This window comes from Crocodylus siamensis, chromosome 1, assembly GCF_052110815.1.
Source record: "Crocodylus siamensis isolate JL-2025a chromosome 1, ASM5211081v1, whole genome shotgun sequence".
Taxonomy (NCBI): domain Eukaryota; kingdom Metazoa; phylum Chordata; order Crocodylia; family Crocodylidae; genus Crocodylus; species Crocodylus siamensis.
Window position 1 is genome coordinate 117595216 of NC_143395.1, and position 22669 is coordinate 117617884.

The 22669-nt window shown below is 44.9% G+C and overlaps 1 protein-coding gene across 4 annotated transcripts in view; it reads left to right on the forward strand.

Annotated features, from left to right (window-relative positions):
- Positions 1-22669, forward strand: part of PCMT1 (protein-L-isoaspartate (D-aspartate) O-methyltransferase) — a 56216-nt gene that overhangs the window by 7587 nt on the left and 25960 nt on the right. For 2 of the 4 annotated variants that reach the window (XM_090041249.1, XM_090041246.1), the window contains exons 2-4: positions 9186-9290; positions 12114-12145; positions 20601-20705. In XM_090041249.1, the coding sequence (XP_089897375.1) occupies positions 9186-9290; positions 12114-12145; positions 20601-20705 (242 nt within the window). The remainder of the gene's footprint in view (positions 1-9185; positions 9291-12113; positions 12146-20600; positions 20706-22669) is intronic. The other 2 variants (XM_090041259.1, XM_090041253.1) reach the window with 1 other exon arrangement.

The window sequence follows — 22669 nt, forward strand, 5'->3', positions numbered from 1 at the left end:
GCTTTCTTCTTGCCCTCCTGTCCCCTCATTTCATCTTTTGCTCTGCTTCCTGTTTCCTGCCCTATCTACTACTATACTTCCTGTCTTGTCCCTTATCAGCCACATGCTGTCCTGTCTCAGGCTGCCCTTGTTCCAAAGACTGGCCATTCTTGACCTAGCATGGGCTATTTTGGAGGCAACACTGAGGTTGCGTAGGGCAGTAGTTCCCAACCTTTTCTATATTGCGGACTGGCATGGGAGTGGGATGGGACACATAGAGCCAACTGCTGCCATCCCAGGGCTGCCCCGCTGCCCGGTGTGTGACTGCTGGTGGCAGAAGCTGCTCATCTGGGCAAACAGACAGAGCTCCAAATGGGGGCTCATGCCACGACCCTGTAACCAACCCTTTTTGTGGCCTGATACCAGGCTGCAACCTGGTGGTTGGGAACCTCTTGCCTGGAGAAAACTGTCCAAACAGCATGACCTGATGTAAAATGTGGTTAGTGAATTAATGTTGTCAAACAAAGGTAGATGTAATGCCACAGACTTGGTGAAGCAGACTCTGCAGTGTGCTTTCCAGATGCTGGATAAAGCAGCAACTAGGTCCATCTGATGGTTTTCATAGTGCCTGTTTTGTGTCTGGTTTCATGTCAGGCGAGTATTTACTAGCCTGGTGTGAGAAGAGTTGGGCTACACCAGGCATCAGTGCTCTGTTACAGAATAGCACAAGGTGAGCCTGGAGTTCTCAGCATCCATGCACTGGTTTCCTAGGTTGAATGAGCTTATTTGCTGAACAGGTGGTTTTACTTTTTATTTCTAGTGAGATCTTGGGGAATGCATTCCTTGAAAGTCAAAGTAGTCTGATGCCTAGGTATGTAGGTGTCAGTGCAGAAAGATGTTGAGCTGTTTTTTGCACATTAGATGGAAGCAGCTGAAAACTGCCTTCTTGCCCCTTGGTTTAAAGCAGTGGTGGGCAAAGCCTGGCCCACAGGCCAGATTGGGCCTGCAGTGGACTCCATTTCCCATCAGCCCCTGCCCACATTGCTATGGCTGGTTTCTAGGGAGACCCCAGCAGTGGTGAGGCCATGATAGCATGGGGGCCAGGTCTCCATGGAGAACACTGCCAGTAGGGAATGTGGCCGGGCAGGCAGTTGCTCCAGGGCTGGGATCTTGCGGTGGTGACAGCATTGTCCAGAGCTGGGGCATAACTGCAGTCTGGTGCCCGCACGCCCAAGGCAGGATTGTGTAGGCAGTGGATCATGGCTCTACCCTGGCTCTAGACCACACTGTCACTACTGCTGCAAGATCCTGGCCTCCAAGCAGCTTCCTGCCCAGCTGCACTCCCTGTCAACGCTGCTGGGGCCGGTCTCCGTAGAAGCCCTTACTTCATGCTGTCATAGCCCCATAGATCTGTCCTATGCCTGCTCCAGCTACTCGGTGGCATCTTTGACTGATCCTCTGGGGACTGCCACTGCTGATGCCCTCCCACCAGCTTCCTGACAGCTTCTGTGCCACCTGCCCCTGCTGTCCCAGCAGCATGCTCTGGATGGAAGTGGGACCAGAGCCATGCTTAGCAAACTGGCTTGTCTCCTACTCTTCTCCCATGCTCCCAGGACTGCAAGGAGGGCTGCAGGGGCACACGCCAACCTGTAAGACCCTGTAGGAGCAGCCTTGGCAGTGGCTACTGCCTTCGCCCTCTTGGGTACAGATCAGGGGTGGGGAGAGGACAGACAGTGGAAAGAATAAGGTATGGAAGTCCTGCCCCCACTGCCCTCAGCTGGTACCAGCTAGATCAGTAGTTCTTAAACTTTTTTTAGTCTCAAGACACCCTTCCCTATTTTTCCCTGATGTTTAGATTGTAGCTCTGGGTACAGTGAAATGCAGAAAAGCTATGGAGATGTACCTTGAGGCTAAAAAGTTTTGAGGACCACTGCCTTGCCTTGTGAGGAGCTCAGTGTTCATAGTGATTGGTATGGTGGGGAAGGAGAGGTGGGGCTGTACTCTCCCTAACCTGATTGCTTGTGGGGACCAAACTGAACAGACACTTACAAATCTTCATAATATGATCCCCTGCTTTTTCTTGGGTCTACTTAGTCTATAGTTCTGCCAGCAGAGTGCATGCATACTCAGAAAGCCTGTCTGTCTGAGGTAGTGGAGCTGTCCTTTTCTGGTCCTAGAATTACTCTACCTCTAAGTGGAATTAAGCGTATGTTGCTGCCAGGCAGCTGGCCGAAGGCTCACGTAGAGGCTCCCTCATTTTCTGCTGACTACAACAGACTTCATGCAGAGGCTACACAGCTGCTATATTTGGGTTGCACTAGAAGTGCTGAGGTGTCCATCTGCTCTGGTAGTTTATCAGTGGCAACTGCTGGATCAACAGGTAAGAGTAGACTATGCTTTAGGCTGCGAAGATGTGAACAGTGTTGTTCAAAATATTAATGGCCATCAGAGTCTCTACCTTGTGAGAAAAGTGGGGCAGGTTACACCTCAGAGCTGTTGTTTCAGGTCATGCAGTACAGGGTGACCTTACTGCATCAGTTGTACTTGGTTCTTATTTTGAAGACTACGTTATTAAAAACTTTGACACTAGAGAGCAGGAAGACAGTGTGAAAGAGGTGCAAATGCTCTGTTTTATGAGTTACTGGATTATTCCAAGTCCAGGTGTCTTTACATTTCTATATCAATTCTATTTTTCTTAGCTACAATGGTTGTCTAGTAAAAATTGTAATGCCTTTCACTGGTAACTTTAATACAGTGAAACATTATGGTAGAGGTATAGTAATACATCAGTCCATACCATATCAGCACCAATACACGGAAAGTTGACGTTATCAGCAATCGGTTTTTTTTCTGCTGATGCGGCTGACAATATTGTCAATATAGGCTGCAGCCAGGAGCGCAGCCCAGCAGCTTTAGAGAGCAGCATCTGGCTGGTAAGTCTGTTGGGAAGAAGGGGCGGGGGCAGATCAAGGCCCCTGTGGTGAGAGGGGGAGTGGGGGACGGGCAGGCATTGCCCAGCTGGCATGGAGTGGAGCTGCATCTTGTCTGGAGGGCACAGGGGGCTGCAAAGCAGGGGGCAGGTCCCATCGTTGTGTGCACCCATGGGGGACAAACGGAGGGCAACTGGTTTCCCCCCCCCCTTCCAGATCTGTGTGCAGGACAAGAGTGGGCTGCCTGCTTAATGCTTAGGTCTGGAAGCTGTACTGGGCTCTTCCTGGCAGGGGCTGGGACTGCGCTGCGCTTGGGGCAGGTGGTGCTGGGAGGGGGCGCTATGGCAAATTTTGAGGTGGCCATAGCCTACCCTGTAGCCCTTCTCCAAGCAGCACCGCTGCCCACCCTGAGCGCACCCCGGGCCCAACCACCTCCGGGAAGAACCTAGCGCAGCCTCCAGCTCCAAGCGCTGATTAGCAGCCTGCCCTTGCCTCGTGCAGAGATCTGGGGGGCACATGCTCCCCATATCCCCTGTGGGTGCGTGCAGAGGTTGGAGCTCTCTCCCCCCCACCACTCCTGAGCTCCCCAGATGAGCTGTGGCTCCGTCCCATGCCCTACCCTGCCATGGCTGGGCAGCATCTGTCCTTGTCCCTGCCCCACTCCCTCACTGTGGGAGGCTCAGTCTGCCCCCCCTTCCCGTTTCCACCCAGCAGACTTGCCAGCCAGACACTGCTCCCCAAGCTGCTGGGATGTATGTTGGCAATCAGATTGATATCTGTCGATATGGCTGGTAATAATCAACTATGGGTATCAGCCTAAAAAATCTTCATCAGTGCACCCTTATATTATGGTAAAACTTTAGAATATAGTCACATCATTTACTTGCTCGCTCTGCCCACCATTTAAAATGTTTTGGTTCCTCTTTTTGAAATTGCTTATTTAGTGTAGTAATCACACCTTATTTTATTCCAGAGACTTGAAAAATACCATATCTGCTCAAATATTAGCTCGCACCGCCAATAATTAAATACAGTATATTGAAAAATTGTAACAAATTTTATACATTTTCATTTATACAATCTAATTATTGGGGTGGCTTCCCTTGAATTTGTCCCCCTTCCACTGTTACATCAGGAAAAATAAATCTGGGCGGGGGAAGATGGGAGGGCTGGGTAGCCCTCTTGCTCTCTGCCCCCTCAATTTCTTCTTTCAGTAGCCCCTTTTCTCCCCCTACCCCTTGCTGTCACCCTGCTGTCCCTGAGCACATGGAAGTGAGGGGCAGAACTTGAAAACACCGACTTCGAAATAAGTATACCTGTAGCAATTTGCATGTAGGGAATTTAACACACATGCTTGTAGATTTAGCTTGAACTGATGCGTTTTTGAAACTGCTGCAAGTTTTAGCACAGGAACTCTGTAAACACTTTTAAGCAGCACTTGTCTATAGTTAGGGACCTACCTTAATCACAGCAGAAGTTTGTGGCGCAATGGTACTTTTAATTTTGCTCTCCCCTCACCCCATCTCCACTGAGTGGCTGAAAAGCAAAAGCTGCAGCATTAATTACCTCTTGGCCACCCTGGGGGGCAGAGGGAAGGAGGAGTGAAAACGAGAGTAAGCTGCATGACAAAGTTCAAATGGGAAATGATTAGAAGAGAAAGATGCCCACTAGGAAAGTTTTCATGATTTCCTAGTTAACAGATGAAGCCACCTTTTGTTTAGGCATCTGAATTTGAAGCTCTCTAATGTCTTGCTTCCATCTATAAGAGAAGCAGTTTTTCCACATTTCTTTTTCCATGGGTGTTCTTGTTGCTATCAGGCAGGTTTGTGAGTTTTTGTGTTACCACTGTTTTGGTAGACACCACCTATAATGGGCGTGTTTCTCTCCCCTCCTCCTTCAGTTTCTTGCCCTCTGAGGAGAGAGGATCTTTACTACTTTACTTTCCTAACCTTCAGCATCTTATGGTTCCTCTTTAGTGAAGAGCTCCAGGGCCTGCCTTTGCTGCAGTTTACATCTTTTCAAAGTAGAGGTAGAGTGAAACAAATTTGATTTTTATTGATTTTTTTTTTTCTTTTTTTTTTTTTTCATGGTATGCTTCTGTACAGAAAGAAAACTGACAATATTTTAAATGATTTTTGGCCTCTTGTATAGTGAGAGAGATGGGTAAGAACAATAACAAACATGCTGAAATGGCTTAGAGTGGATAAAAATCAATGATTTTTTTTTTATTTAATCATTTTTGGGGTTTAAGATGCTTTTTAAAAAAAACAACCTATATAAGTATTGTTTTAAATTAAGAGATGTTAAATCTTAAAGATATCATCATGGAATGGGGATTATAACTTCTAATTTATATACTGTTTGAGACAATATATTTGTGTAACCTTTTTAGAAAAGTTTTACAAATAGGTCACAACAGACCGTGGACAGTATTAGGGGCACAGTCTTATGGGGTTCTCAGAGGCTTCTCTGGTACATTAGTAAAGATTAAAGGAAACCACTCCACCCAGCGGGACTCAGTGGTCAGACCAGAAGATCCCATTAAGCATCTCTGATGCTTTGTTTCAGTTCTCAGATTGGATTTGTGTCTCCAGAGATGATAACATCCATGTTAACAGCAGTATATGGAGATGAGAGACTTGATTACCAGGGACCCTGGTTTTCTCTGATTTTAAATAAAATCCCAGTTTTCAGTTAAAAATGTAACCCCAAATCCACTTTTTCCCATGATTTAAATGAAACACCATTTATATTTGTGTATGTGTGTGTGTATGTTGTGCACTATATATATAGTGTTGTTTCTTTTTAATCACAGAAAAATGCGGATTTGGGTTTACTTTTTTTAACTGAAAATCAGGGATTTTTTTTAAATCAGAGAAAACCAGGATCCCTGCTGATTACCTGCTCATCAGCCCTATTGTTTACCTGTACACATGTACACAGAGTCAAGCCCTTATGTCTCTCTAAAAGTGCAAAGTTTCAAGAAATAAATATAGGATTGGGGGTGGAGTAGATCTGGCAAGGAGTAGGAGTCTGGAGATGAATGCATGGAGAGATGGGCAGTAGAAATAAGAGAAACATTTTAAGCAGCATTTTATTGAAAATACAAAATACTTCCATAACAACCACTTTGCAGCAGCTGCCCTGAAGAAAGCAGGTAGAACAAAACTAAGTCTTCCACAAGACATGTGATGGAACTCGGTAGTAGACTGTTTTGAGTGATATATTGAGATATGGCTTAATTTTATAACAATTTGTGAACAAAATCATGACAAAATAGATGGAACAGATAAAAGTTAGAATAGTCTGTTTACATCCTGCTTTACCACCAAACAGCTTTGAGGTAAATAAGCTATTCCAACTTTTCTCTGAGCCTAATCTGCCTATAAAATGAACTGTTCTAAACAGTAGATTTTTACCACACCTTCAACTCTCCTATGAAAGGAGAACTTTAATTTCTACCCAGGAGGACTTTTACATTCTTTTCTCTGATGCCTGAAGAAGGGTGCTTGTGCCCAAAAGTTATAATTAAAGAACTTTTTTGCAAAAATCTAGTTGGTCTAATAAAAGATACCACCTCTATCACGAGTTCTGATTCCTTTTGCCTCTAGACTAATACAACTACAACCTGGACATCAAATAACATGAGTGCACTTTTTGTAGAAAACAATGATTAAATTGTAGCCTCCTGACCAGTGATTTAAATCATGATTTAAATCAAACCCACCCTGCTGCTTAGAAGAAAGAAGACAGCATTGGGTGCATCTACATGTGCAATTAGCATGGAGCAGTAAACTGTGGTACAGTTTTCACTGGAGTCAGTAGCTCCCAGGCTAGCATATACATGTGTGACCAGGGCCTCAGCAATTAGAGCTTGGGGAGAAGCAGTCCTGGGCTGGCAGCAGGCTCAGGGAGTCAGCCCTGGGCTCCGGGTTGTGGTGTTGGGTGGCAGAGGAATGGCTGGCTGGGGCATGAGGCTGCAACAGTGTGGGCCCAGCTGGCAGGCAGCCCCTGCACTGTAGCACCCTTATACCCTGCCAGCCTTGGTCACCAGCTACACGTGTGTTGGCAGCATAAATTACTCCACCATAGGCTACTACTTGTCCTGAACAATATTATCCTATGGCAGAGTTAATTAATATATTGTGCCCCAATATGAGCAAATGTATGGACAGTGATGCTTTACTGTAGAGCTAATTGGTTAACCCAGTGATAAAGTACATGTGTAGAGAAACCCATTGTATTAGTTCATTTGTAGAAAGCTGTTTTGCAACTATGAAGGTCTAGGAATTAAAAAAGAAAAGAAAAGAGATGTTCAGTTCTGCATAAATTGAATGTAGTTTCCTGGGAAAACTTCTGGTTGTGTATGGTAGGAGGAGGGTGGATTTTTTGAAATTCTAGATAAACTTTCTTTCCCTTTCTGGTTTTAATCTACAGTTTGTTTTTTCCCCACTTCATGGATAGTGGTAGCAGTAGCGGTAATGAGTTTGTAGTGTCTAATTTCTCTCCATTTTTCTTTCGTCACTTATTTCCAAAACATATAATTTTAAATATACATGCATATCTTACAGAAAATGGAAAACTGCTTTAAAGCTGAGCATTTTATCAATATTCCTTTAAAGGGAAAAAATCATTTTTAATATTTAAAAATTACCCCTTGCATAAAATAAATGCAAATTTGTCTTAAGTATTAAAAAACGCAAAGGAACAGATTATGTATATATTTTGGATTTGCTCCAGAGATAGTCATGGGAGATCCCAACTCTCACTTCCTGAATATCCATGTTTCCTGTTTAATTTCAGAAGCTCCTTGACATTCATACATTCATTAACTAGCCACTCTGTGGAATATTTCTTTGTCCCTACCCCTGCTGTTTGAACAGTACCTAACATGGTGGCAGCAAATGATGAGAAGGAAATTTGTGAGCCTCCACAGGTCTTAAAATAAAATATATTTGGCATTAATATTTCCACATTAAAAAGTTTTATATGCAGCTAAGTAAGGATTTGACTTGAATACAGAATTAATATAGCTAACCATCCAGAATAAAACCAGAACAAGCAATGTGCGTAATGTGATATGGGAAAGAATTTTAGCTAGAAGGCCATGTGAGTCAGAGATAGGAGTACCCTAAATTAAGAATAAGGCTGTATAAGACATTACTCTTAATATCTTTGTCCCCATGTTTTTTGGAGGCATGTTGTTTTTGTACCCTCCTTGGTGTATATTGTAGCTTTTTTTCTTTGTTTTGGTTTTTTGTCTACAGAAAAAAGTTAGGCAAGTTTTGTTTGGGTACTTAGATATAAGTTTGGGGATTTTTTGCTTTCTACTTGAAAAGGCATAGAAATAATTATAATCAGGTCAGTGCAGTAGCCATTTCAAGAAATAGCTTTTAAATTTGCTAGGCCTTGGGGCTGAATTTTAAAAAATGCTGAAGTCCCACTTAAAATAATTTTAAAAATTCCTTTAGTTTAATCTAACTTAATTGAGCATTTTGTTTCACTTTAATTTATATTTTCTGTGTAAACAGATGGTTGAAATATGAAAATAGCATTTATGAGGAAACAGTATAGAGCTTAACAGTTCTAAGTCCTTGGATATTTATTAACTTTTCCTTTTAACTTCCATAGCTACGTTCTTTGAACACATGCATGTAAAATGGCAGAAGCGTTTTTGGCTCATTTTGAAGAGCAGGCAAAGTTTGAAAGTATGTTTTTTGTGAATACTTTAATGGGGTACGGTCCATTAATAGCATTCTAATGGTGTAGAAGTTTGATATGAGTGAGGCTTCTGCCAAGACAAAAACAGTTGAACAGTACTTGAAAATAAATGATTGATTTATCAAATTGATGCGTCTGTTGCTTCTCATTTATAAAAGTCTCTTTTTTCTTCCTGTGTAGGGGAATCTTGTATTCTAGTATCACAAAGTTCTTGATGTTCATATTTAAATAATAAGCCAGGAGAGACTTGTGATAATCTTGCCGTCTTTGTGAAACAAGAGAAATTATTAAAAAGATTTTTAAGGGTTTTTTTTTTTTAATCTCAAAATATTGAAAACATCTTAACTTACAGGAGATTTTGTGGTAGAGCTTAAAATTCAGTGTTTTGCATCTTGATCGAAACTTAAAGCATGAGGCAGATTCAAGAGTCAATACCGTGATTATTGGTAACTTAAGAGCTTATGCAATGCAAAGATGATATGTAAAATAAATTACTATTTTTGCACGTATGATTCTTCATCTACAATTTTCATGAAAATTGTCTCTTTTTTTCAGAAAATGGAATAATCAAATCAGACAAAGTATTTGATGTAATGTTGGCCACAGACCGTTGCCACTATGCAAAATGCAACCCTTATATGGATTCTCCTCAGTCAATAGGTAAGAACATTTATGTAAAAGTTGTGTGTGCTTCAGTTGGTATAACTTAACAATTTAGTTGTATGTGTTAAGAACAGAATTAAATCTAAAAATGCTTTAATTTTTATAGGAAAATTTTAATTCCTCATCAGCTAATCCAGTCAATATTTTTAATTCGAAATTTCAGTTAATGCAGGATGCATCTGAGAAATGTTATAGCTCTTCAGACTTTTTTTTAGTTTTGTACAGTTTTGGGTGAAGGGTGCTATCAAACCTGCCTGACCCATTAATCTGGAGAATGAGACATAGATCCTAGAGTTCTCACTTACTAAGCAGGTACCCTAACCACTGAACCTAATTGCTAGCAGGTAAATGGAGAGTTTGTTTTTGCCTTGTTTTGCACTGAAATCAGTGCTGTTATCAATTATATATATGGTTCAGGTAGATCTACTAGGTAGAATAGGATTTGGGCCAAAATGATTATGATGTGGTTATCTTAATCTTTCATTTCAAGTAAGAGAGATTTGTGAGTACATGTTGAGCGAAGGATTCTGAACTCTTCTGGAACTAACTTCTTGTCACTAGATCCTTAATTCTGTCTTTCAGGCAGAAAACCGAATGAATCAGCTTCCCTTTTCTTTTGGTCTTATATTTGGTGGTAGAAATTATTGGTTATAATATCATTTTTATTACAGATATTGCTCTTTTCTAAAGTTAGATGTTTATAAATATGCTCTGGTAGTCTTAAAAATTGAACTCCTTTCAGTATTAGTGCATATAATATCATATTTCTCCATACCTTCTATATGTATTCATGCTGATTTGGAGGCAAAAAGGCATGGTCCCTGCTTTATACAATCTAATATAGATAAAAAATATGTAAAGTAACAAATTAAAGTTAGTAAGTGAAAAATGAAGGTGGAAAGGGGATATGCTACTCTTGGGGATATAACTTTATATAGGCAACTTTCATGTGTTTTATAGCATTGCCAAACTAGAGCTATGTAGTAGATCCAAACTAGTAGTCATTAAGGGTATAGAAACTTTTTTCATTCCAAGTACCTTTCAATGCTATATTAAGTGACCAGGAGAGAATAGTTTAAATTATTTTCTTAAATTCATTTCTGAGTTGGGTATAGCAGTCCTTTGGTTGATGGGTGAACCTTTTGATATCTTTGTGACTAGTCTCGCGCTCCAGAGGAGGCTAGTATACCCTGTGGGGGTCTCATGACCCATCACACTACTGTAGCCATGGGGTGCCATCTGCTGCTTACTCGCTTACCATGCACTAGATCAAGTTATTTGGTTGGAAGGGAGGCTGTCTAATAGGTCCCAGGGCAAGCCCTGGTTCTTCTAGGTGCCAGCTGGTTCTTCCGGGGCACCAGCTATGCCTTAAGGGCTAATTACGTGGCTCCATTCACCCCTTTACATCATGCCTATGCCTTGCAGAAATTACCAGTTAATAGATTCAGTGGACATTTGGCCTCAATTTGATGCCAGGCCACCTCAGGCCTTTACACCCTTGTCAGGGCTTTGGCCCCTCTGGCCTCAGCCCCTTTTCTTTCACTGGTTCCTGTAGCTTAGGCCCACTGCACCAGACCTGGCTTCCAGGTCTCAGGCCAAGTCTTGCTCTCTCAGGCTATGCCCTGCCTGGGCTCTGGGCCCCTGCTCCTGGTTTTGCCCCACTAGGCATGTCTCTGCTCTGCCTCCGGTATCAAGCCTGCTCCAGCTCCATCTGGGTCCCCTGGACTTGCCTCCACCGCTCCTAAAGCAGTACTGTGGATTCTCTATTTTGAGAGAGTCCAAAGAAGAGCTGCCTGTATGATCAGAGTCTTTTAAAAGGCAAGCCATACGAGGAAAGGCTATGGGATCTGGGACTCAGACTGAGGAAAATAAAGCTAAGGGGACCTGGTACGAACTTAGTAGAATAGGATTTGGGCCAAAATGATTATGATGTGGTTATCTTAATCCACAGCCCAAGAAAGGGCAGGATTTGGGGCCAGAGGCCCTCCAAACTCTCCCCTTCTTTAGGCTCTGGGCCTTCTGTCTCCAGTCTGTGCCTTGAACCTGACCCCTGTCAGGGCTCAAGATGATCACTTGGGCACTAATAGGACCTCCAAACCAATCCTTAGTCCCTTCCACAAGCCACCAGGTAAAATGCAAACCAAAACATCAGCACACTGGCTACAACTTAATTCTCTAGTACTCTGGCCGTCTGAAATCCCCCATCCATACTGAGTCTCATTCCCTGCCAGCCCAGAGCTTTTTTATTGGCCTTTTTTTTGTTTTTGTTTTTCCGGGAAGGCAGGATCTCTGTCAGGCTTTTTTCAGCAAGCAGCTTACTATGGGGCTCCTTCCCCTTCTGCCTCCAGGGCGAGATTGCCCCCTCTGGGTCTGCCTGTGTTTATATATCTCCCTGGCCCTGGCCCTGGCCCTGCTCCTTGTTGGTAACATGCCTCCCTGAGCTGCCACAAGTTTTTCCTGATTCAGCTTACTGGCTCAGCCTCAGGGTAACTTACTGCTGCTGGACTCTAGTCCCTGATGCCACTGTCACTGCTAGTGAGTGCTTACTTGGGTCCTTTTAACCACAAAGTCTGTTCACAGAGACTTATCTGGGCAGCAGGCCCCTGGGCTTGCTCCCCGTTCTCAGTAATGGGGGCCTCATTACACTTTAATCATGCTTTTGAAATCTAATATTAACAGGTAACAAAAAGAGCTATATAAAGCCTTATATGAGGGCTTGCATAACAGTATTGATGGAATTAACAGTATTTTCTAATTAAAATGCATAGGAATGTTAACAGTGATAATTTAGCTGTTATATCAGTATTTCTTGTTTTGCAGGTTTTCAAGCAACAATCAGTGCTCCACATATGGTAAGTATGAGATTTATGATATGGAGTGGGTAGTGAAGATGATTGGTACTCTAGCCTCTTCATAATGAAATACTTTAACTGGTTGTTGATAATAGCAATAGTGTTATAAAATACTGTCTCCCTAACTGTACTACTTCTTGTCAGTATTCATAAATCCCTGTATGCAGTATTGTGACTATTTTCCTCCGGAGAATGAAATTATACTGAGATGTGTTTTCTTTGCTGGGCATTTATTATCAGACTGTGTCTTAAGCAGTAAACTTCAGGAGAAATTTCAGTACGCTGATGTTGTAACACAGATACTAACCAGTACTTTGAAACTAAGAATCAATTTAAGTAGGAGTACACGAATAGAGACTTTTGGGGCTGATACCAATAGCCGATATTTAAGGAGGCATATTGGCCAATACCAATCCAATTTCCGATACAGCTGCCTCCACCTGGTAAGTCCGGTGTGGTAGAAGGGACGTCGGGAGTGCAGATCAATGCCCTCCATGTTGAGGGAGGGGACAGGGGCAGGTGCTGTTCAGGTGGGGCAGGGGGGGCGGAGTTGTGGCTTGTGGTGGGGGGTGGCTCCTGCCACTGCTTGCACCCTGGGAGGGCATGGGGATTGTGGGGTGCTCCTCGGATCTGTGTTGGGTGGAGTGGGCTGCAGCCGGGGCTGCGTGGGGCTTTTCTCAGTGGGAGCTGGACTCTAAGCGGGTGCTGGCAGCACTGGGAGGATGCAGCATCCATCCTAAATTTTGCTGCCACTCTGATCCTAGCACTGCTGCTGCTAGCTGCCCAAGGCCCTGCCTCCACCAACATGCTGGGAAGAGCTGGGGCTGTGCCTGGTGGTGGTAGCACTAGGAGCAGAGCAGCAGTGAAATTTGGGGTGGATGCAGCATCCTGCCAGTGCTGCCAGCACTCTCTCCAAGCTGAGCCCCACCCCGTGCAAATCCAGGGGCACACCACCCCATGCCCTCCCAGGGTGCAAGCAGTAGCAGGGGCCACCTCCCCATGAACCTCAGCTCTGCCCCTGCCCCTCCCCCCACTCTGCTTGGGCAGCACCTGCCCCTGCCCCTTCCCTCATTGTAGGGGGCATTGATCTTCCCCCACATACCCCTTCCCTTCCCCCTACCCTTCCACCACACCGGACTTACCAACTGGAGGCAGCTCTCCACACTGCCAGCTCTGCTTCTCGCTGCCTGAGTGCTGCACTGTGGCTGTGCCCAGCACGAGCATTTATTGGCCAGATTATCAGTCCCATCAGGCCAATATCCGATGCAGCCAGTTTTCTATATATCTGATATTGGTACATCCCTAAAGTTAAGTATATTTTTGCCCTTGCAGTAGATTATTTGGGAAATATAAGATTTGTAGAGTAAAGAACAGTCTAAGAAATTTCGTAGCTTCTGTATTTGACTGGCTCTAGTGCTGTCCTTTAAATTCTAAATATCCATATTAAAATGTTGTTATTAATTACCTTAATGTTATCATTGTATACAGGGCTATACCAGGAAATGACAACATTAATAACTGTGGTGTTTCAGAATCTTAGTGTTAGTCATTGCATTTCAGTCCATCCTACACTTAAATACTGGTGATGCACAGGGAACACTTTGGTGTTTCTTTACACAGGTGTATATAATTAAACTACACTTACTAGAATTGTAACAATGCTACACCAAGTGTTTAGTACACAACTGTACAATTAAAAAAAAAGTTAAGCTCGAGAGAGTCTATCTATACATCACTAGATTTATATCACTGATTGGTCATAGTGTTTAGCATAGAGATTCCATATTAGTCTTCAGTCCATCAAGCAGGATAAAAAGTAAAACTGTCTATTATGCATCTGTTTACAATTGAAAAAAAACCCTGCAATGTCAAGAATTGTATTAGCACAATAAGCAGTTTAGATGTATTGAATGGATGGCAAAAAACAATGTAGTGTATAAAGCAGTACCTAGCAAAATGGAGTCCTGGTCCATGACTGCATCTCTTTGCCATTATGCCAATACAAATAAGTACTTTGTATATAAATTTTTAATCAGTTTCATGGTCATTAAATCAGTTGTTAGACATCTTAAATCTAACAGTGGTTTATTCATATATTGAGATTATTTACAAACTTTAGACTTTTCTTGCCATTTCACTATGAGTTATGTTTAGAGTATTTTTGTTTTTTGCCTAATTCAGTAGGTTAAAGGGATTTTCTTTAACAAAATGCCATTCCAAAGGTGAGAGAAACATACTTTTTTTTGGATGGGTACATATGGAAGGTTTGTTGTTGTTGTTTTTTGTTTTTGTTTCCTGCCAAGTAAAACAATAATAATTAAAGAGTACTCTGGAGACTTAAAGCTGCTATAAGAATACTTATTAAAGTAGGGGATTCTGTAGGTAAGGGTCAGGTTCTATCAGCTGATTGAGAAAAGTAGTGCTGTTTCCTTCTTACCATGCCTCACTCCTATATTTTTGTTATTCTTACTGTTTAGGAAGGGTTACTTCAGTCATTCTGTTGGTAAAAGATGTGATTTTGAACATCCTATGCTGTAACTACACTGACTTTACTATAGGTATCAATAATAACAGCATAATGAGACTGGCTTCATCTTCTACAGAATTATAGCTGGAAAAATCATGATTAGTCATCTGTGTTATGTTTCATAACTGCCTATTTTTGTTCCTTCTGAAATAAACCCTCTGGGGCATCTATTTATCGTTGCAAGACAAATGGATGTGGCCTGTGGGTGGGGGATTGAGCACCCCTGATTTAAGAAAATAGCACTTCTCTTGTGACTGACATGTGAAACTGGCTGCAAAATTGCCCTGTAAGTTTCTCAGTCTAGGTGGAAAACAGCAACACTCAAGCCTAAATTCAGAGGTGGGTTATTCTGTAGTATAAAAAGCATATAGCTCTTCAGAGGTTCTGTTCAGATCAAGAAATACAGATGGATATTGGGGAATGAAAGGGTTATTCTTAATGTGTTGTAGGGAGGGGAAGGACTAAAGAAAGTTGATCCATCTAGCCATGCTGCTGCATTGGGAGGCTCTGTATGTGGGGTCCATGCAATATAGAGTTCAGGAGAGTATGAGTTGCTCACTCTTGCTCCTTACAGAGTAGTACCACACCAGTTGTGCTTCAAGAAGGCCTGGTGCACCTGGGAAGGAAGGGGTTGAGTTTTCCCCTTATTGCATAAAACTAAAATTTGGCATTGTTAAAAATAGATTAAACTTGGAAAAAGCATCTTGTGCGTGAAGCCTGTTCAGCTAGATTTCTGATGCATTAGATCAGTAGTTTAAACTGAAATATGCCTGCAGAAATATGCAAATTATAGGCATGTAATTAAAATCAGCGTTTTTAAAAATGGCTGAGGACAGCTGATACTCTGGTATTTTGCTGTTGCGACAATGACGCCCTCAGCAGAAGTGCTGTTTGCTATTCATATTGATGTATGCATAAGAACAATTAGAACTAAAAATAGAGAAACACCTACAGCTATATGGTAACTTTGGAAAGAGTATCGCACTGAGCTTAGATATTCAGGTGCAGATTTTATTACAAGTGTGTTGTCTATCCTTAACGCGACCAGGTCTCAACAGTGATCTGTCACAGACTTGGTTGGAGTCATAGTCTCTTGTGTTTCCAGGGTTTTCAAGTCATTTTATTTTTTGATATAAGTAAAAAAAAGAACTAGTAACATTTTCTTTTGTATTGGGATGAATTGCATGTGGCCAACTTAAAGATACAGAGGCCTGATGCTTGGATCTGCTTAATAAAATGCAAAGTAAATTTAAGCTGACTGGAAAATTCCTTTGTAGACAGACTCTTTGCTGGCACAAAACAGGAAGAAGTAGCTTTGCCGCCTGCTTTGCTGCCGCCTGGTTTACCATATCTGTGCTGCCTCTGAGTAGAGAGACGGTGGAACGGGAAGAAATAAAACTCCATAATCTCCAGTTTGGTCCAGTTGGTGGCTGATGCCATGTGTGGGATGTTGTACCAGTGGTGTAAATGAAAGCTAACTAGGAACAACCCAAGCAGAATAAGGGAGCAGTATTTGGCTCCTGGCCAGTCCCTTTGCTACATACGGGATGTGTACTGATGCAGCAGACTTTTCAGCCTATAGAATGTGTTAGATAGAGTTCCTGACTAGTAAACAAATTATAGGGTGGATATTGGTCAAACTGTAGCCATCCATAAATGACTAGCTCTGTTCCAAAGTCGTTGCTCCACAGAGTTTATGCTTGCTGTAAAGGAAAGTTGTGGGGACTGATTTGAGAGGAAGGGTTGTGGCCTTCTGGTGCTAATGTTATATCTTGTTGATGCTGGCATTCTTTACAGTAACACTTAAATTACTCTAAGTGGGCAGAAGCTGAACACCTTATGGGCCTCACCAGCAGGGGCTGCATGCTTGTGGACTGCACCATGCCCCCTCCCTTCCTCCCAGCTACATGTGGATGCCCTCTCACATCACTGCACTATGGACCTATGCTCCACCCCCTGCACCCCATACATGCCCTTTCCCCACTGTTGTCCCATGCACCTGTGTGGCCTCAGGCACATCCTCTGTTTCCCCACTCCCCCCTGCCAACCCCCCCCCCCCCCCCCCCCGGCACTGTGCTGCAGGTCTCCACCCCCCAGGCAGCAAAAGCCAGAGGAAAGTGCGGGAGGGAGCCTGAAGAACCCAGCTGCTCTTTGGAGCAATGTAGAAGGCAGTGGCTGGGCAGGAGCTTAAGGCTGTAGCTTCATTCAGCCTTGTTGGACAACCTTGCTCTAACCCAGTGGTGGGCAAAATGCAGCCTGCCAGACTGTTCTATCCAGCCTGCAGGGCCCCTAAAAAATTTGGAAAATTAATATTAATCTGCCCTGGGCTGCCTGTCATGTGGCCCTCGATGGCTTGCTGAAACTCAGTAAGCGGCACTGCCCAAAATAATTGCCCACCCCTCTAACCTGTTACAACTGCCAAATGTTTTCGAAGATGTTCTGTTACTTCCTGGCCAGAGCTGACCCAAGCAGGGTGTGTGTTCCAGGGCAAATCAGACCATGCAAGGCCCTGCCTCTGCTCTGATCCCATGGGCCTGAAGAAGCTGCTGCTGCCATTGGTGGTAGCGGAAGTTGGGGGTGAGTCACAAGTGGCTCCGCCCAGCTCCACACCACTGCTGCTCCATCCAGCTCCACGGGGCCACCCAAGGCATGGGGCCTGGGGTGGTTGCCCCGATTCACTGCCCCCCCAGGGATGGCCTTACTCATGGCAGTTGTGTCAGCTTACTTGAGCCACCCCCTGTACCAACACTACTTCACATGGGCTGGAAGTTTTATCTGGTTACATAGTTGTGCTACCAAAGCAGTATGAAGGATCTGGAATGTATCATGGGGGGGAGGAGTTCTATGTCTGCCCTAATACTTTTACTTAAAAGCAACCGTTGTCTAGATCAGTATTTCCCACACTTCTGATACCTGGGACACACTTTCTTTTTTTCCTGGATTAAAGTTAGTGGGTACACTTCACTCTTGCACCTGAGAAGGGGTGTGTTTGTTTCAAAATATGTATTATACTAGCGAATTACTGTCAAGAATGATGGGTGAATTTCAAATAACAAAATTAAACAGATTTTACTGTTTATTGTTATAAAATAAATATTTATAAAACTTGCATAAAATAGGCTGAATATTTGAAGAGGCCAATCTCTTCCTACACTTGCTCTCATCCAGCAGGTTGAAGGTGGACCTGCCTGTGCACCTCTTTGCAGGGCAAGGGCAGACAAAGTCTGCACCTCGCAACAGCTGCCCATGCCCCAGAGCTTCTTTCGCGCTGGCCCTGGTTGCTGCTTTTCCCGCTTGGGGCTCGGGACAGGGCCACCACTGCTCGCCCACTGCTTTGCGCCTCTGCCTGGCTCCCGCTTTTCCTCAGCTGGCCCCTCCCACTGCCCTCCCTGCCACGCTGGGCTCTCAGTGCCCTCCTGGGAGGAGCCCAGTAGGAACGGCCCTGGTCTCTGACATTTTCCCCCAATTCTGGAAGTTGGGATGATCCTGACATAGTCACTAAAAAAAATACTAAGGTTTAGCAAAGAAATTTTTCTGAAGACAATGTTCTGTCTCTTACAGTTTTCAAGCTATTTGCATTTAAAGACCATTACGGACAGACACAGACTGACTAAACTTATAGATAGATATAAACCAATTGCCTGTCATGAATGATGGATTTAAAATAACAAAGGAGTGTTTACATGGCTTCCCCGCCTCCCATTCACCCTTTGGAGCTGATCATATAAACACTCTGCACTGCTACCGCATCTTCTTCTAGCCACCAACTGGTGCAGGGGCTCCTTCCCTCTGTGTCCTCCTCTGAGCAGTGGGGTTTCCCCCTGCCTCTCCACTCCCCACTCCCCTCTGTCCCCACCACCTTCCTCTTCCTGCTAGCTGTTGGTTGTGTGTACACCTGCCTTCACCTCTTCCTTGCCCTGGCCCACTCAGCCAGTTGCCACTTGCACTGTAGCGGTGCATGTGCAGTTGACCCAAAACATTACAGACAGATGCACAGTCTAAGCCCTTTATTACCCCACACGCCAGACCCGACCCGTGAAACCATTCTATCCAGCCCGCGGGACCCCTAAAAAAATTTTTAAAATTAAAATTTATCTGTCCTTGGTTCCTGTCAGAGATGACAGGAACCAGGGGCAGTAGGACCCAAGGGAAGCCCGGCTGGCTCCCGCAACAGTAGGGCCCACTCGGCCCCGCCCCCTCCCCACTTGCTGCACCAGGCAGTGTTTGCTGCTGCTGCCCACCTGGAGCTCGCACCATGGTAGGCTGTGATGATGCTGCCACTGCGATCGCCACCTCTGTGCTGCCTAGCATGCAAGCTCCGGGCAGGCAGCAGCAGCAAAAACTGCCCAGCATGGCAAGCTGGGGGGGCTGCAGGTGCTCTTATCGCGGTGCAGCCCCAACAGGCAAGCCCGGAGCTCATGCAGGGCCCAGGCTGGCAGCGGGGGCAGATTACAAGCTGGTGCTCAGTGCAGGGGGAAAAGCGGCCCTGCCCCATGGCCGCTGCCCTGCACTGCAGCCGCTCATGGCCCACATGGGACTGCCTGGGGCTGCTCAGGACAGCCCTGTGTGGGCTGCAAGTGACTGCAGCAGGGACCGTGGGCCAGGAGATGGGGGAGGGGCTCATTTCCCCACGTTCTGCACCAGCTTTTTCCCTGCTGGGGAGCAGGGGGTCAGGGCTGTGCACTGCCCCCTGCCTGTATCATGGGGCTGGGGGTGCACTGGGAATGAGTGGGTGTGGGAACACAGGGCCAGGGCCCAGAGCAGGGTGGCAATGGTACAGGGTCCTGGCCGGCAGGGGCTCTGTGGAGCCAGGCCAACTCCCCCTCTCCCTGCTGGTGCAGCCCAGGCCAGCTCCACAGACCCCTGCCAGCCTGTGCCCTGCTCTGGGCCCCACCGGTGCTGCCCCTGGGACATTAATCCCAACATGGTGACCAGGCCGTGGGGCACCTGTCAAAGGGTGGGGCTACCCATGCAGCCCTCGACAGACTGTCAAAACTAGGTAAGTGGCCCTCCGCCCAAAATAATTGCCTGCCCCTGTTTTATTATATTAGAATTCCATTCCTCTGCCAAAGGAAATTGAACCAGTGTTGAGAGGTACTATTAAGTTGTGAAGTTTTTGGGGGGGTTTTTTAATCTGAATTTCATACCATCCTAGTTGAAAATCATTGAGGTCTAAATCAGAAAAGATGAGAATCCCTGATTTAGGTGGTGTCATTTAAGGGTGGTGGGACAGAATTATGCCCTGTTCTTTCTGCTGTCTGCCCCGTGCTGACCTGTTGTTGTACCTTGGGCAAAGGCAGTCCCTGCTGCTGAGGATTCTTCTACAAGATTTTACATGCCAGCAACTATTACCGTGGCCCCTCCTTCCAGCCCTGGCAGTTTGGAAGGAGTGGAGGGGGTGGGCTTGGCTGCAAAGTGCATCTGTCTGTGTCAGCAGAATGCACTACTGTGAGTGTGACCAGCATCGGGGCTACCAGGAGAGCAGGGAAGGCAGCAGCAGCACCAGCAGTGGCAGTCCCCAGGGTAGCTGGGACAGGCACAGGGTGCTGGAGAGGGAAGGAGGACATTTATCTTCTCATGAAGTGGGGATGGGTCTTATGGTTTACTTCCATTACTTCTGTGGTAAGCTAGTATGTTGTGATGCACTCTTTGGGAATCCAGTGATCTGAAGACCATAGTCTGTCTTTTGTTGTGGGATCAACTAAAATAGTTGAGAATATCGTGATATGTTTTAAACTTAAATGGCAAAAGCATCAAAATAATTTTGCGGTGGCACAAAACGTAACAAGAACACAACATTGAAAGTTCTTTTCTTAAAGTAGTCCAGCGTTTTCATGTATTACTTTAAATCTTTGAAGAATTTAACATTCACTGGGGGAAATTAATCCTTTAAAATACTACAGACCTTTTTGTCTTTCTTTTTATCAGCATGCATACGCCCTAGAACTTTTATCTGAACAGTTGCATGAAGGAGCCAAAGCCCTTGATGTTGGATCTGGAAGTGGAATTCTTACGGCATGCTTTGCACGAATGGTGAGAAACCTAATTTTAACCACTTGAACCAACCAGAACATTTCAATCTGAATATTTGAATTATAATTCTGGTTAAATTTAAAGAAAAATAGGAAGATGAATGCAAAATTTCATGATTACCTTTTTCCTTATATGAAACAGTCTGCCTTTTTTTCTTGCTTATTACTAGTCTCAATTCTGTATTTCTGTATCTTCTTTCTCAAGGTAAAGTGACTAGAACTAAACATAAAACACATAGTACTAACAAATGAGCGCGTGCCATTGACTTGTATAATGGTATTATATTAGTTCTTTGTCTAATCATCCTACCTTTTATTTTTTTGATCACTGCTGGAAAGTTAGAAGTAAGTTGAACCATCTGTCTTGACACTTAGAGAAGTGAAACTAGAATACAACACAGTTTGGGAGTGACTACAAGGAACAATTTATACTCAAGTACACTGCCTTGTGGATTTCCCTGTTAATTTTGTTACCATTGTATTCTTGTCTCTTAGCTGTTGAGTCTTCTAGTCAATTTTGACTTGTCTTTTTCACTTTCATTGTTAAACCAGTTGCAGATGTTGATGCAACTCAGGGATGGGCAGTTATTTCATCTGAAGCGCTGCTTAACAAGTTTTGGTGAGCTGTTGGGGGCCACAAGGATAGCCCTGGCCCTTGACAGCTGCTCTGCCTCCTATTCACCATCTTGGGACTGGAAGTCCCATCCCTAACCCCTCACCTTTGCCAGCATTTGGGGGGGTTGCCATCTTGGAATGGAAAAAAACCCAAATCGTATACTAAAAATCAAACATCTGCTATAACGTATTTTAATATTATTTCAAAAAATATTTTTGTCCTGATTTGTGTATGTTTACATAGTGTACATAGAGCCGATTTGCATAATAACTCAAAATGAAGTTGTACTCTTGTATGTTGGGAGGTAGGGGGTTTGTGGGGAGTTGTGTGGGGGGGTTGTGGAGGGGTGTAGGTGGGTATGGAGTTTGTGGGGGGCTGAGTATGTGGGGTGTGGGGGAATGTGAGTGTGCACTGGTGGGTCTGGGGTTTGTGGGGGCTCTGTGGGGTGTGTGGAAGGGGAGAGTGGCTGGGGAGGTATGATGGATGTGCATGTTGGGGAGACACCCCTATATCTATAGCCCCCCTATAAACACAGCCTCCACCCCCATTGCGCACAGCCTCTGCCTCCAGCAGCAGCAGGCCCTTGGGGCACCTACAGATTGCATGCAGTCCTGGCAAGCCCCAGGACTGCCCGTGGCCGGGCTGCTGGCTCCATTGCATGGGGCTCACATGCAGTTCCTGCGTTCTCCGCTCAAGCCACGCGCTGCTGGGGGGGGAGCCCTGCACAATGAAGCCAGAGGCACAGGTCATGGAGCTTGGTCAAGGAGAGGAGCAGAGCCACCCTGGCTCCATAGCGTGGAGCTCCCTGCTGTTCCCCATGACCCGCATTTGGCAGTGAGTGGGGCTGGGCCACTAGTTCAATTGCATGGGGCTCCCCCGGGAGGCGCACAACTCGGGTGAAGGACCTGGGAACTGCATGAGAGCCCAGGGGAGCCCTGCACAATGGAGCCAGGTGGACCACACACCCTGCCAGCCTGGGTTCTGTTTTTCTGCCACTCCACTGGCCCCAGAGCACTGGCACAGGCCCTGCGCTCCTGCCTATTGCTGCTTCCCTTCCACCCACCTGCTCATTGTCACTCTCTTCCCCCCTACTTCCCCTGCCAATTGCCACCATTTCGGTCCTCTTTCCTTTGAGGTGGGGCAACAGGCATGTGAAGAAACAAAAAAAATGTTTCCCATGCTGCAAGTTGCATGAGGCTTAGCAAAAGCTAAGATTTTCTTGGTCTCTGTTTTTCAATCCTGCCCAGATCCCTGAGGCTTGCTGGTCTGGCTTTGCACTGGAGCGGGTCACATGGCTCCGGGAGGCGCACACAGGAGCCACCTGGCAGCTGGGTGGCATGAGCAGCCCC